This window comes from Salminus brasiliensis, chromosome 15 (genome assembly GCF_030463535.1).
Source record: "Salminus brasiliensis chromosome 15, fSalBra1.hap2, whole genome shotgun sequence".
In the NCBI taxonomy this organism is placed as follows: domain Eukaryota; kingdom Metazoa; phylum Chordata; class Actinopteri; order Characiformes; family Bryconidae; genus Salminus; species Salminus brasiliensis.
In genome coordinates, this window is record NC_132892.1 from 4,436,758 (window position 1) to 4,451,538 (window position 14,781).

At 42.5% G+C, this 14,781-nt stretch overlaps 1 protein-coding gene across 1 annotated transcript; it reads right to left on the reverse strand.

The window, feature by feature from the left end:
• Positions 1-2,921: 2,921 nt before the first annotated feature.
• LOC140536095 (Golgi apparatus membrane protein TVP23 homolog A-like) lies at positions 2,922-10,873 on the reverse strand. Its single transcript, XM_072657733.1, has 7 exons — positions 10,793-10,873; positions 10,586-10,662; positions 7,646-7,790; positions 6,643-6,732; positions 5,255-5,377; positions 4,892-5,020; positions 2,922-3,145 (listed from the first exon to the last, which is right to left on the reverse strand). The coding sequence occupies exons 1-7, from the start codon at positions 10,799-10,801 to the stop codon at positions 3,119-3,121; spliced, it is 600 nt and encodes a 199-aa protein (XP_072513834.1). The 5' UTR covers positions 10,802-10,873; the 3' UTR covers positions 2,922-3,118.
• Between the last annotated feature and the right edge of the window lie 3,908 nt (positions 10,874-14,781).

Here is a 14,781-nt window from a genome sequence, read left to right on the forward strand (position 1 = left end):
GCTTCCTTTTAGAGTCATTATGAGCTGAAGGCATATTGAATTGGGGTCCAAGCACCATTTAGCCAGATGCTAAATAAGCCATTAATGGAGGGCTAAGCTTCTTTAATAATTATTAGGTTCAGGAGAGGGTGGCACAGTGAAGCTCCAGGGGCCATGGCTTGGATCCATGCTCCAGTCAGTGTCTGTAAGTTTGGTGTGTTCTCTCTGTATCTGTGTGGGTTTCCTCTGGGTACTCTGATTTCCTCCCACCTCCCAAAAACACATCATTAAATTGGCTATGCTAAATTGCCCCCCTAGGTGTGTGTGGAGTACCCTGCAATCGACTGGCATCCTGTCCAGAGGGTATTCCTGCAATGCGCCCTGTGATTCCATGGAGGCTCTGGACTTGCCACAGCCCTGATCAGAAGTTCAGGAGATAATTCAGCCAAGCAAACCTAATAAAAACACCCAGTAAAATAACAGCTGTGTAGAAGTGGGCTATGTAGAAGTGGACTATGTAGAAGTGGACTATGTAGAAGTGGGCTATGTGGAAGTGGTCTACTGAAGTGGGCTATGTAGAAGTGGACTATGTAGAAGTGGGCTATGTAGAAGTGGGCTATGTGGAAGTGGTCTACTGAAGTGGGCTATGTAGAAGTGGACTATGTAGAAGTGGGCTATGTAGAAGTGGGCTATGTAGAAGTGGGCTATGTGGAGGTGGGCTATGTGGAAGTGGTCTACTGAAGTGGGCTATGTAGAAGTGGACTATGTAGAAGTGGGCTATGTAGAAGTGGGCTATGTAGAAGTGGACTATGTGGAAGTGGACTATGTGGAAGTGGGCTATGTAGAAGTGGACTATGTAGAAGTGGACTATGTAGAAGTGGGCTATGTGGAAGTGGACTATGTAGAAGTGGGCTATGTAGAAGTGGGCTATGTGGAAGTGGACTATGTAGAAGTGGACTATGTAGAAATGGGCTATGTGGAAGTGGGCTATGTAGAAGTGGACTATGTAGAAGTGGGCTATGTAGAAGTGGACTATGTAGAAGTGGGCTATGTGGAAGTGGGCTATGTGGAAGTGGGCTATGTAGAAGTGGGCTATGTAGAAGTGGTCTACTGAAGTGGGCTATGTAGAAGTGGACTATGTAGGAGTGGGCTATGTGGAAGTGGACTATGTAAAAGTGGGCTATGTGGAAGTGGGCTATGTGGAAGTGGACTATGTAGAAGTGGACTATGTAGAAGTGGGCTATGTGGAAGTGGTCTACTGAAGTGGGCTATGTAGAAGTGGACTATGTAGAAGTGGGCTATGTAGAAGTGGACTATGTGGAAGTGGACTATGTGGAAGTGGGCTATGTAGAAGTGGGCTATGTGGAAGTGGACTATGTAGAAGTGGGCTATGTAGAAGTGGGCTATGTGGAAGTGGACTATGTAGAAGTGGACTATGTAGAAGTGGGCTATGTGGAAGTGGACTATGTAAAAGTGGGCTATGTGGAAGTGGGCTATGTGGAAGTGGGCTATGTGGAAGTGGACTATGTAGAAGTGGACTATGTAGAAGTGGACTATGTAGCAGGCTATGAAGTCTGTACAAGTGAGACCCAGAATCTGTCAAACTCTCATCCACTACACAACTCGATTGAGTTCCTGACGGCAAGCTACTCCTACTCCAACTGTGAAACCACAGAGAGAGAGAGAGAGAGAGAGAGACAGAGCCAGGCAAATTCACCCCTCCTACTCTCTGAAACCTGTTGAAATCACAGAGTACACAAGCTGACACTGAAATCTCTCCTTCAGGGATGCACATTTGCATATTTATGAGCACTGGCATGAAGATTGCATAGTTACTTCTCACAGCTTCAATAATTCATAGCATGTAAAAGCACAAATAAATGGAAAGGAGATTTTTACAGAAGTTAGACATTCTGTAAATAGCTTAGCCCACCTGTCCTCTCATCCTGTCCAACCCAGTAAAGGACAGAAATATTATGGACATTATTTGTGGAAAACTTCAAGGCCTCCAACCAGACGACGTGACTAAAATAGGATCTGAAATGAAATGTTCCTCACAGCTTTCATTTTTCTGCGGACCAGCTGGTTTCTCACGCTGCAGAGACTGTCCAAATCTTTAAGGACGTGGTGGCATCTAGTGGACGCAGGCGGTAACGTCGACCGTTCGCGAAGGGCACGATCCTGAATGTTTCAGAGTATGAATCTGAGCTAATCTCATGGTCATGGCTGATGCAGTCAGAAACATACCTATCTCAGGGTGGTGGAACTGAGGGGGATCTCGTAGGGGTTCAGCACATCTGCTCATTCCGAAGGCAATCGCGTGGCTGCAGTGCAATGTGGGCCAGCAGCTCACATCAACCATCAGAATGGGGAAACTATGTGATCTCAGATCTCTGTAAAAGAGAGGCATGAGTGTGAGGAACCTTTAAGCAGTGTTCACATGAGGGCCCACTCATTTTTATCACACCCCTTTTATTAAGTCCTGGGGGGGCATTTTTATTTAGCCAAATAACTTAAAGCAACTCTATGTAACATTTGTCCTTTAAAATATCAGCTTCAAAATAATGCTCCTCTGATTTAACTGACGTAACATGGAGCACAGAGTCGCTGCCGTTGCTGCTCTGGCCTCGATGCACTGCTAACTGCACCACATAACTACGGAGAAGTGGGTAGGTCAACACTCGCGAGAACTGCGTAATGCTGCATAATCATATTCATATAGTCATATTTGTGTAAAATCATGTAATATTACGCTACCAATTCAGCTTGTCCAAAAAGACGTGTGTCTCAAAGTGTGAATTACTCGTCCCGTTTGTAGGGGGAGCCCAAGAGCAAGAAATGCCAATTCTCCATATTGTTGCTTTAATCCCTCAGAGCCTGTGTTTAGGCATTTTTAGGCTGTGGTGAAGGACATGTCTAGGAAACACAGGACATATGCTCACCCTAGTCATGATATATTTATTTATACAGTCGGGTACACACACATTGGACATATTATACGCAGATTATGCACTCAGTTGGTCTTAGTTTGAAGCTACCAAGGTTCCATTTAGCGTTAGCAAGTGAGGTGATCGACGCGATTTCCCATGCAGCCAGTGCACATACTGTACACGCTTCAGGGTGCAGCATTCCTCTTCGGTTAGAGTATTCCAAATATGATATCAGGCTGAAACGAATAAAAACATAACACAAGAGTTCAGGAGGAGTTCTGCTAACATTAGCCACCAGTAATGTCAGCTAATATTCATATAGTGTTAGACAGATCCAGTCATGGCAAAACAACTGGCTCTTCTGCACCGCTTTCAGGAAAGGCATTGGTGCATTATTCCACACAGAACTCACACAGAAATATCAGACACAATTACTGGCAGCTTTTGGTGAGAATGGTGAGAAATAACTGGATTTCAGTCATGTGATGCCTCCTTCATTTGAATTTGTGGCAGTATGGAGTATCGAGGTGTAGAAATCACACGTTCATACACTTTATTCTTAGTGTTCCTGTGTCCACTGGGCGCAACATCATTAAGAAGTTTACAGCCCATGGCACTGTAACTAACCTCCCCGGACGTGGACGGAAGAGAACAACTGATGGAAGATTGCACTGTTGACAGAACTTGCCTGAGGAAGACACAATTCTTCTTGGAGAATGTACTGTGGACAGATGAGAGGAAAATATAGAGCTTTTCTTGGTAAAGCACATCCCTACAGTCAAACATGGTGGAGGTTCTCAGATGTTTTGGGCTTGTTTTGTTGCTACTAGCACTGGATGTCTTGACTGGGAGCATGGCATTGTGATATCTGAAGACTACCAAAGAATTTAGAGCTCAATGTAAGACCCAGTGTCAATAACTCAGGTCATCCAGAGTCTCCCAGCAGGATACCAACCCAAAGCATACTGCACAAAGCACCTGGAAAGGGTTAAAGACAATGGAGCTCTGGAAAGTTCTGAAGTGGCCAAAAACCAATCCAGATTTGAATCCTATTGAAGACCAGTGGAGAGATCTCAAAGCAGCACCTGGAAGAAGGCATCGTTCACATCTGAGAGACCTGGAGCAGTTGGCAAAAGAAGAGTGGTCCAAAAGTAGTGCAGGAGTACCAGTATTTTTGCCATGACTGTATATATATGGAATAGCAGTAAATACACTAGACAGGTATACAGATAGCCAGATAGCCAGACAGCCAGGTAGATAGATAGATAGATAGATAGATAGATAGATAGATAGATAGATAGAAATACAGAACAAACATGCAGAGAGATAGATATACAGACAGACAGTTAGACAGATATATAGATAGACAGACAGACAGATAGTTACATAAACATGCAGATAGACAGATAAATAGACAGACAGACAGTTAGATAGGTAGATAGATCAATAGATAGACAGACAGACAGACAAAACGATAGAAAGACAGACAGATAAATAAACATGCGGACAGACAGATAAATAGACAGACAGACAGACAGTTAGAGAGGTAGACAGATTAATAGATAGACAGATAGGAAGACAGACAGACAGACAAAACAATAGATAGACAGACAGATAAATAAACATGCAGACAGATAGATAAATAGAGAGACAGTTAGAGAGGTAGATAGATCAATAGATAGACAGATAAATAGACAGACAGTTAGAGAGGTAGATAGATCAATAGATAGACAGACAGAAAGATCAATAGACAGACAGACAAATAAACATGCAGATAGACAGATAAACAGACAGACAGATAGATAGACAGATAACCAGACAGACACACAGACAGACAGATAGATAGATAGACAGATAAACAGACAGACAGACAGATATAATTCTATACAGAGCCTGTTTTCCAGCTCTGTTGTGGTTCTGCTGGTGGTTCTGTTGGAGAAGGCACAGCCGTGTTTGAGGTTCCCGGTGTGTGTGAGCTCTACCTTCTGAATGAACTGCTGCCCCAGGTAGTGGGATGCTGACTTGGGCAGGGTCTCCTGTTCCCCAGCCTTACAGCGCAGGTAGCCATAAAGATTAGCAGCCTGGAGGCAAATACCTGCTACCACCAGAGCCTAAAGAAAGACGTGCACAGAACACATGGAGCTGTTGTACTGTAGACTCTCTCTCTCTCTGTGTGTGTACATTTGTCTGTTTGTGTGTGTGTGTGTATGTAGACCTCTGAAAGGGTATGAAAATCCCATTACACAATTACAGCTATAAGCAGGCTAACACGACTGGTGGTCTGCGTTTGTGTTAGCATATGCAGGTAAGTGTGTGTGTGTTAGTGTGAGTGTCAGAGACTGTACCAGCCATTTCATCTTGAAGGAAAAGAGGGTTGTGAAGAAGAACGCAGTCCAAATGAGGGGACAGATGATCAAGCCCAACCAGAAAATCTGTGCTTCTGCTTCTGTGCCACTACTATCACGACTCTACACACACACACACACACACACACAGTCACACACATACGTAAATGCACGGATACAGACTGTACTGTAAACAACAAGATGCACATAACTATGAAATATGCCTCCATAACACTTAATGATGTCATTTTAACATGGAATAAACATCTCATATTTGTAGAGGTGTAAATGCATGACCTGAAAATGACCTCTAGCTGGTTCAAGGAAACAAATTAATGAATAATACAAACAACAGAAACTCATTGATTTTGCCATAAATCAATATATTATAAACAGATAAGTCACAATTAATAAGCTACAAATAAATATATTGTGGCCACAAGAACGTCACAATGTCTCCCTCTGCTGGAGAGACTCAGTTATGACTCCCTCTGCTCTGGGTCCTTCCAGGCTCTAGCTATTGACACCTCTCAGAACACACCCGGAGCCTATATTTTAGTTTCTGTGTCTCCTTGCAAAGTCACTGCATTCTTGTTTGACTGAGTCTACTACATAATATGATGAGGCCACAAGATAATATGATGATAGAAAGATATCTCATGGCCTGGACCCACTGATTTGCAAAAATCATAAAGCCAGAGGGCAGAAGATAATATATTGAGGCCAGAAGAGAATATATGGAGGCCACACGAAAATATAATGAGGCCACGAGATAATATATTGAGACCAGAAGGTAATATATGGAGGCCACAAGATAATATATTGAGGCCAGAAGGTAATATTTGGAGGCCACAAGATAATATGATGAGGCAACGAGAGAATATATTGAGAACAGAGGGTACTATATGGAGGCCACAAGATAATATGATGAGGCCACGAGATAATATATTGAGGCCATAAGATAATATATTGAGGCCATAAGATACTGTGACGCCAGAAGATAATATATTAAGGACAAAAGATAATATAATGAGGCCACAAGATAATATTATAATGCCAGAAGATAATATATTGAGGGCACAAGATAATATATTGAGGCCACAAGATAATATTATAATGCCAGAAGATAATATATTGAGGGCACAAGATAATATAATGAGGTCACAAGATAAAATATTGAGATCTGAAGATATGGTGAGGCCACGAGATATATTATCTCATTAAATTATCACATATATTATCTGCAAAAAATAATTTTTTGTATCTATTTGAATATTGGGACTCACACTAACCCATATTTTTATGGACATTACAGTAAGTAAATCTTAAGATGAGTAGTTTTGTGATGAAAATGACGGCAGACAATTTCTGAAGTTTCTCTCACTTGCCTTTTTTGCCTCGAACACCCACTGGCTCCGCCCATCCTCATCAATCTGATTCCACCAGCGCAGGCCAACCAACAGCCTGCCAGTCACGTTCTGAACACCGACCACAAGAAGAGGGCGGGGTCACACAAGGTAGGTAGGGCAAACAACAATTACGGCCTACATTTTTTAATAGAAAAAATTAAAATCTGCAAGAAAATACGCTGAGACCCCGTTTACACCTGGTCACTTTAAGCGAGGATCGGGATCATATCTGGATCAGATCTAGAATAATTGCTGTGCGACAAGCGAATTTGCATATTCAAGATAATATGATGAGGCCACAAGATAATATATTGAGGCCAGCAGGTGCTAAATGGAGGCCACAATATAATGTGATGAGGCCCCAGGATAATATATTGAGGTCAGAAGGTAATATATGGTAGCCACAAGATAATATGATGAGGCCACAAGATAATATATTGAGGCCAGAAGATAATATATGGAAGCCGCAAGATAACAGGACCAGGCCACAATATATTGAGGCCAGAAAGTGATATATGGTGGCCACAAGATAATATGATGAGACCATGAGATAACATATCGAGGCCAGAAGATAATATCTGGAGGCCACAAGATAGCATAATGTGGCCATGAGAGAATATATTGAGGCTATAAGATAATATATGGAGGCCAGAAGATTTAAACCTGATCCAAACACTACAACTCAAACACCAGTAATAATTGCTGAGCGGCAAGTGAATTAGCATATTCCGTCCCACACAGCGATCAGATTTCAGTCAGACTAACCGGAGACCGCATATGACTACCCAGTTTGAAGGCATATGGCTGACATGCAGTGACCAGGTGTAAACGGGGTCTGGATTTTAGGTCCGATTCATTTTGCAGCATTTCTATTGGTCCGTTCAGAATGACATCAATGTATATAGCCCACTAAACCCTCCCGATGCCAACCACCCCGTTCTTCTGTTGGTCAAATAAAAGCTCTCACTCTTCTCCTTTTTACCTTCACAGACCAGAAGTCACATGACAGCAGAGAGATGACCGTGACAAAGCACGTGACGGAACTCCGGCTGAACCAATCGCAGCACAGATAGGCAACGATGGCGCTGACGCGGAAGAACAAGTGGAAGAACGTGGCCAGTGGATGCCTGGAGAAGGAGCAAGAAAGTAAATAGACGGCAACCCAAAACTCAACCAACCTTAACTCCAACCTAAAGGAGCTGGGAAAGGGTTCTCTCTTTTTACCTTCTCCGAGTAAATGGTCACCCAGCCTTGCTTGCTGAGGTCCCCTCTACCTGCGTCAGACCAGCTGCCACCTACCAGTCTGACCAGCAGGCCCCCCACCCACCACCACCCATACCAGACCAGCGGCACACCCTCCTACCACTGCTACCTGTCTAATGACCATGTTAAAACCTAAATGGACTCTAAATGTAACTATCTGCCATAACGTTTATCAATAATTAATAAATAGTTCTGATCAGAGGAGGACGGGTCGGGTCCCCCTTGTGAGTCTTGGTTCCTCCCAAGGTTTCTTCCTCCAGATCTGAGGGAGGTTCTCCTTGCCACTGTCACCATTGGCTGCTCACTGGGGGTCTTTGATCCTTCATGTCTTCTTATGTTATTTCTTTTTTTCTGTCTTTTATTAATTACTAATTATGTAAAGCTGCTTTGTGACGACGACAGTTGTAAAACAGTTGTAGTGGTTCTTTTCTGGCGAGGAACACCGCGTGACAAAGCACCTCAGCCAAATCCAAATAAGCCTAATAAAGACTCCACTGTGTCCATCTGACCTGAACTAGACAACATGACACTCATTCAATCTTCAAATAACTTCCTCCTGCCACAGAGTCTCTGTGTGTGAATGCAGGACACGCCAGGTGAGAACCGTGAGAAAATCCAGTCTAAATGACTGGGCGAAAACAACCTGAGACACTCCCGAAGTTCACACTAGCACTTTTGTCCTCTGGTGTAGGCGTTTTCCTTGGGGCTTCCAGAAAGTGTCCGAGCAGGTCCCGTTCTCGGAGGTGTAAAATGACAGTGCGCAAGACCACACCTCTCACCCTCACGTACCTCAGCTGCCTGTCCTCCAAACCCATGATACACTACCTGAAAAAAAAAAAGTATTGGGACACCTGCTCATTCATTGTTTGTTCGGGAAAAGAAGAGCTGATCCTGCTTTTGTTGGGAGTAACTGTCCAGTCTCTACTGTTCAGGGAAGAAGGGCTTCTGAGGAGCATTGCTGTGAGGATTTGATTGCATTCAGCGACAAGAGCGCTAGTGAGGCTAACTGCTCCACAGCTCAACGCTGGGGGGCTTTATACCCCTCTAGTCCGAAGGCCTACATTAGAAGGGGTGTTCACAAACCTTTGGACACCTAGGGTAGGTTTCCCAAACAGGGCATCAGGCCTAGTCCTGGACTACGGTCAGAACGACGGGCCTAACCCTAGGCCCATAGTGTACGTGTCTGCACAACCCACAATGTCTTACCGAGCTCTTGAGCTGAGCTCTTCTACATGGGTTTTAGAGAAGCTGCACTGTTTCGACTCGACACCAAGGCCAATTCCTCGCTCACTAACGTTCTTGGAGACACGTTTCCTCGAACCTCTGCCATTTTTCACAGAAGCGTCCACTCTGTCAGCCTCAGATTCAGGAAATGTGTTCGAGTTCGAGGGTTTCTTCAACCAACTTCCTCTGTTACAGTAACCCGAAAGGAATGTTGCATGCTGACATCATCATCATCATTGTGAATGCTCACAGCACTGGGGGAAATGCCTTCCTACCAGATCTTGACGTTTCTTCCTCTCGTTGATGGCAGTGACTCACCTTCAAGCAGAGCATTCCTACCCGAGACAGCACACAGAAGGCCTGATCTTGCAGATCCGAGGCTGAGGCCACGCTAGGAACCTGTTGTTCAAATCAAGATACCGGCAACCCCCATAGATTCTTTCTTGGAACAAGCTCCAGCCTCAGACGCCTCATCCTACGCCACACTGTGTCAAGCAGTCTGAAGGGGGTGCGGCAGTGTTAAAAGGACAAGACAAGATTCCATTGAGGACTGTAGGAGGAATGTATGTATATGTAGTATGCGGCAAAACCCATTAACCCACTATCCAGCATGGTTCCAACAGGTCCATGTTTCTCTGGAGAGTCCTATTCTACTGGCAGTACTTCTCCACAAGGACTAGACAAGCTGCAAACGTCTATTTGCACATCTCTTGTCAGCAATGGGTGCTACGCAACATCGCCGAAGGCCTACATTAGACGGGGTGTCCATGAACACCCCTTTGGACACCTAGGGTAGGTTTCCCAAACAGGGCATCAGGCCTAGTCCTGGACTACATTGAGAACCACATGTAGTCTGGGACTAGGCCTAACCCCAGGCCCACAGTGTGCGTGTCTTACCAAGCCCTTAAGCTGAGCTCTTCTACATGGGTTCAATTAACCCATTCAAATCTGCCCAAAATGCAGCCATAACATTAACACCACCTGCCTCATACTGACTAGGTCCCCTCAGACCTCAGTAAGGACTCCACGAGACCTCTGAAGGCGTGCTGTGGTATCTGGCATTGAGACTAACACTAGCAGCAGATCCACCTCCACCTTTCTCGGACCACCCCACAAGACCTGCCTGCCTGCTGGTGTTCTGGAGATGTTCTGACCCAGTCGTCTAGCCATAACAATTAGGCTCTCGAGGCACAAAGGTGTCTGCTTCTCACACATTATCATCATCATCATCATCATCATCTTCTTCTTCTTCTTCATCATCATCAGTTCACTAATGTAGATCAGCTGTCAGGGGTCTTAATGTTATGGCTGAGTGGTGCCCAGCTGTCTAGCACCTCCTCCGTGACACAACCCGTTATACCAGGAAGGAGGAAGGTGTGGTGAGCTGCTGCTCGTCACAGGAGGAGACAGGAGGAGGATGAGAGGTGGCGGTCACCGTATTTTGGTCGACCCTCGACGGTCCTCCTCTGTACCGAAATCCAGAGACACGTCCACTATTTCTGCAGAGAGAGACTGGAGACAGGAGGAGGGAGGAAGGAGGGGGGGGGGGTAACAAAGACATCAACACACACATACAGCAAAAAAATAAAATATCAAAATAACATATCCTCCATGATAACAGCACGACTGGGCCACACTGTACCTCAACCATATTCACACAGGCTTTCCACGCTGCGGGTGAACCAGCTGCCTCTCCCCAAAACACGGCTGAACTAGCCTCGGGTGAAATTGGGATGCGCGGCTATTACGCACATAGCGGTAAGATTAAAAAAAGTCCGATTTAACACGTTATAAATAAATATTCTAATTAATAATGTTAATTAATAATTAACAATCGTCGATATACACATATACCATCCCTAATTTAACATTTTAATGTAATAAAAAAAGGATAACTTTATTTACGAAAAAAAAAAAAAATTTTAAATAACTTAAAATGCTTAAAATCGCTTTGTATTCGGTATGGACATATTACCACATACTCTAAACTGATATATCCTATGTATGTGTAAAAAAAAACCCACATATTTGAAGTTGTTTAATGTGAGGCAGGATAACGGCAAACGCGAGGTTGCTCTTACCGCCGTGTGTAATAGCTGCGCACTAAAAACCTAAATTTGCTAATAACCTGAACCACGGTGCTTCAATTGCCGTTAAATCCTGATTTTATGATTTTAATGGTCTTAATATTATGTTTCCTCTACCGTAATACGCGTATTAAGACGCACCTTGATTGGTTTATAGTTCCCGGAATGCAGGTGGGATTCTCAACGCTTTGCTAAACCCCTTGTCTGATTTTAATGTCCCTGGCAATACAGAGATCAAGTGCCCACTTAAGAGTCCAGTGTCTGGTCCAGTGTCCACACCAGCTGAAGGAATGGTATTAGCTACGTCCCTCAAGTTAAGCTCCACAGAGTTGGACAATGTGGACCCAGGTTCACTGTAAAGCTGTAAGCTGTTCTGGAGGGGTGCTGAGGCCCAACTCCTTAGTAAGACCCTTTTCTTTGGGTCGGCTTTCCTTTCATTTGTCACCAGATCAACATCAGCACAGAACTGGGCCTCTTCTTTGAAGAGAGGGATATTCGGGAAGACACTTTCTCAGTCTACGTTGTCTTTCAACAGGGCATATATGGTTGACAGAGATGTGGGTGGGGTTGGGCGTGGATTTCCTCATCTAGGTGAAAAGCCGTATTACTCAGAGTTCTGTGATAATAGCAACCTGGAAAGACTATCTGCTGCCGGCCAAATAATGACGGCTTCCTCTTTTGAGTCTTGGTTCCTCTCTGTGTTGCTTCTTTGGGGTCATTGGGTTTTTTTCTGACTGCTGTCGACCTGGGCTTGCTCATTCTGTGAAGTCGCTTTCCAATAAAGGTGTTAAACCAGTAAAATGTCAAATGAATGTTGTCATGTTTAAGGAAAGAGCAAAGCCATGAGAGGCGATGGCACCAGCTGGGCAGCTTTCTGGTTCTGGAGGTGACCAGGCCCGTCCAGTTGAAACACCACCATATTGCCTCTGGAAGCAACATAGAACTGCTGGTCTGAAGCTTCGTGGATTTACCTACCAAGCCTAGGACCATCATGTGCAATAGCAGTGTGCAATGTGTGAAGCAGTGCTTCTCAACCCTGGTCCTGGAGGCCTCCAGGAACCAAGGTTGAGAAATACTGGTGTAAAGGACACCACCATTGGTCTCTAGAGAATCTGGGTTCGGAGGATGCCGGAAAAAAACGCTACAGAGTTTAGTGACTCAGGCATTTACAGGTTTAGGCCCGTTTTTGGAGTTCTAGAAATGTCTGAGTTAGGTAGTGAACAGTTCACAGCCCTGATCTCAAGCCTATCCAACATTTCTAGGCTAAACTGGATTGGCAACTATGACACTATGACAACTATGACAGGCCTTATTTCACCAGCGCTCTTGTTGCCTAATCCAGGAAACTGGCGTCTGTTATTATTATTACAGTCTAACCTGTTATACCTAGATAGGAACGATGTTCTGTTCTGTGTAGCTAGTTATAGTTCCTCTATCTAGCATATCTAAGGAGCTGGGTCAACAGAAGACCCAGATCATGCTAATCATCGGCTTAGATCAATACCTGAAGTAATTAAAAAGTGAATCGAATTGCGTACTCTTCACATAAGGCCTGAACTTGGTCCTAAAATTGTTCAACTTTTTTTTTTACATTTGTTCTACAGTTGCTAAAATTATCTCTGCCGACCAAACTTGATTCACTAATTAGTCCGTAACAGTTTTACCTGTAAATTTGATAGAAAATAAATGTAAAAAAAAAAATAGTCAAACAAAATCACCACCATCTACCAAAAAACAAATGCAGAGATGGCACAAATCTGCAATTCATGTTTCCATGCTCGAGTACAGTACCTCTGAAAGCTTATCAGCTCATCAGGCCGCCATTGTTATGAATTTATAGGGTTGTTTTTTTTTAAGTGATAGTAGTCGATTTGACTTTCAGACTTGACACATGGGAAATATGTATATTTTTAAATCTTTATTACAGTACAACAACATCTGAATAAATATATCCTTTCTTACATGTACCCTAATAGAACATGGACCACTATAGAATTGGGGGTACATTTCGCACCTCCCAGATAAACCTTTTTGTGATTTTTCCTAAATCCAATCTTTATTGAGTTATTATTACTAGTATAATGACATTGAATTCCACTAAAGATAATGGCTGGCGTCTGTTTTAGGCACAATGCATACACAAAATATGAACTAAACAACTTCCGGCCCACACGTTACTGACTGTCTTCGCCTCCTGATTCATACAGTCAACTTAAATTTTTACATGGAATAGTTCAATTAAATAGTAAAAAAAAATTGTGTTTACTCTATGAACAGTTAGTAAATCAAGTGTCAGGAATGGCAAAATACAAAAAGTCAAAGGAAGTATCAAATGAAGTATAAGTAATTAAAAATATATAGATTTTATGTCTGTCTCAGTATTCTGGTCAACTCTGCATAAAATGTGCAAACAGTTCTAATAACCCGCAGTAATGTCACTTCCTCTGGTGGGAAATATGTGGAAGGCAGTGAGATATGTCATGCTTCTCTAATTATTTCTTATTAAAATGTTAGCTTTCAAATATTTCTCTTAAAAAGGTGAGGATACAGGATTAATTATTTGTCAGAATTGTGATATTGTGAGCAAATGGGATATTAAAATTTTATTAAGCAATAAAGTGTTGAAAATCCATGAAATTCATTCAGGCATAAAATGTATTATTATTATTTTTTATTATTATTGTTATTTTAAGGTTTAAAAGTGTAAAAGTATTTAGTTCTTAAAGGTAATAAATGGTTGTAATTTTAAAAGGTAATAAATCATTTTGGTTCACAGTGGTCACCAAAATAGTCTGTTTTTCTTCTTGGAAAAGAAGCTTAGTGACAACGCCCGTCGTTAAAAGTGCTGTATAAATACAAGCGAAACTTAAACCTTGAAATCTAAAACTCCAACCAAAATAGTCAGCAATAGCCCTGAAACCTACTACGCTGATTCTCCACCGTTTATCTGTCAAACCTATAGTTAATTTTCTCAGCCTTCCTAGAATTTTAGGCTGGACTAAAGCTGGAAAGTTCAGTATTTTCGGATGCTTTTGCAGGTTTTTAGCAGCTAAAATTAGAGTTCAGATTTTACTGTATGGCAGCAGTCATAAGGCTGAGAAGTCATGCGTGACAACTGACCTAAACCTACATAAACATTTCGGTTTATGGTTGCCATGATATAAAGTGTTATGACAACCAATGTTTTGTAGATGTTTACTGTCATTAAGTGAGTTATAAACAGCATAAACAGACTGTTTATGCATAAACAGACTCTGTTACCTAAAGATACAATTCTAATTGTTGATGGAATAAACTTGAAGAAATTCAATTAATTTGGCATTCATTGGAATAGAGTTGTCTTTAGATCTAAAAGAGCAGATTGTCTAATTTACATAAAAGAACTACTTAAACTTAACAAATACAAATTGTTGATGGAATAAACTTGAAGAAATTCAATGAAATTAATTAGGCATTAATTGGAATGGAATTGTCTTTAGATCTAAAAGAGCAGATTGTCTAATTTACATAAAGGAACTAATTAAACTCAACAAATACAAATTGT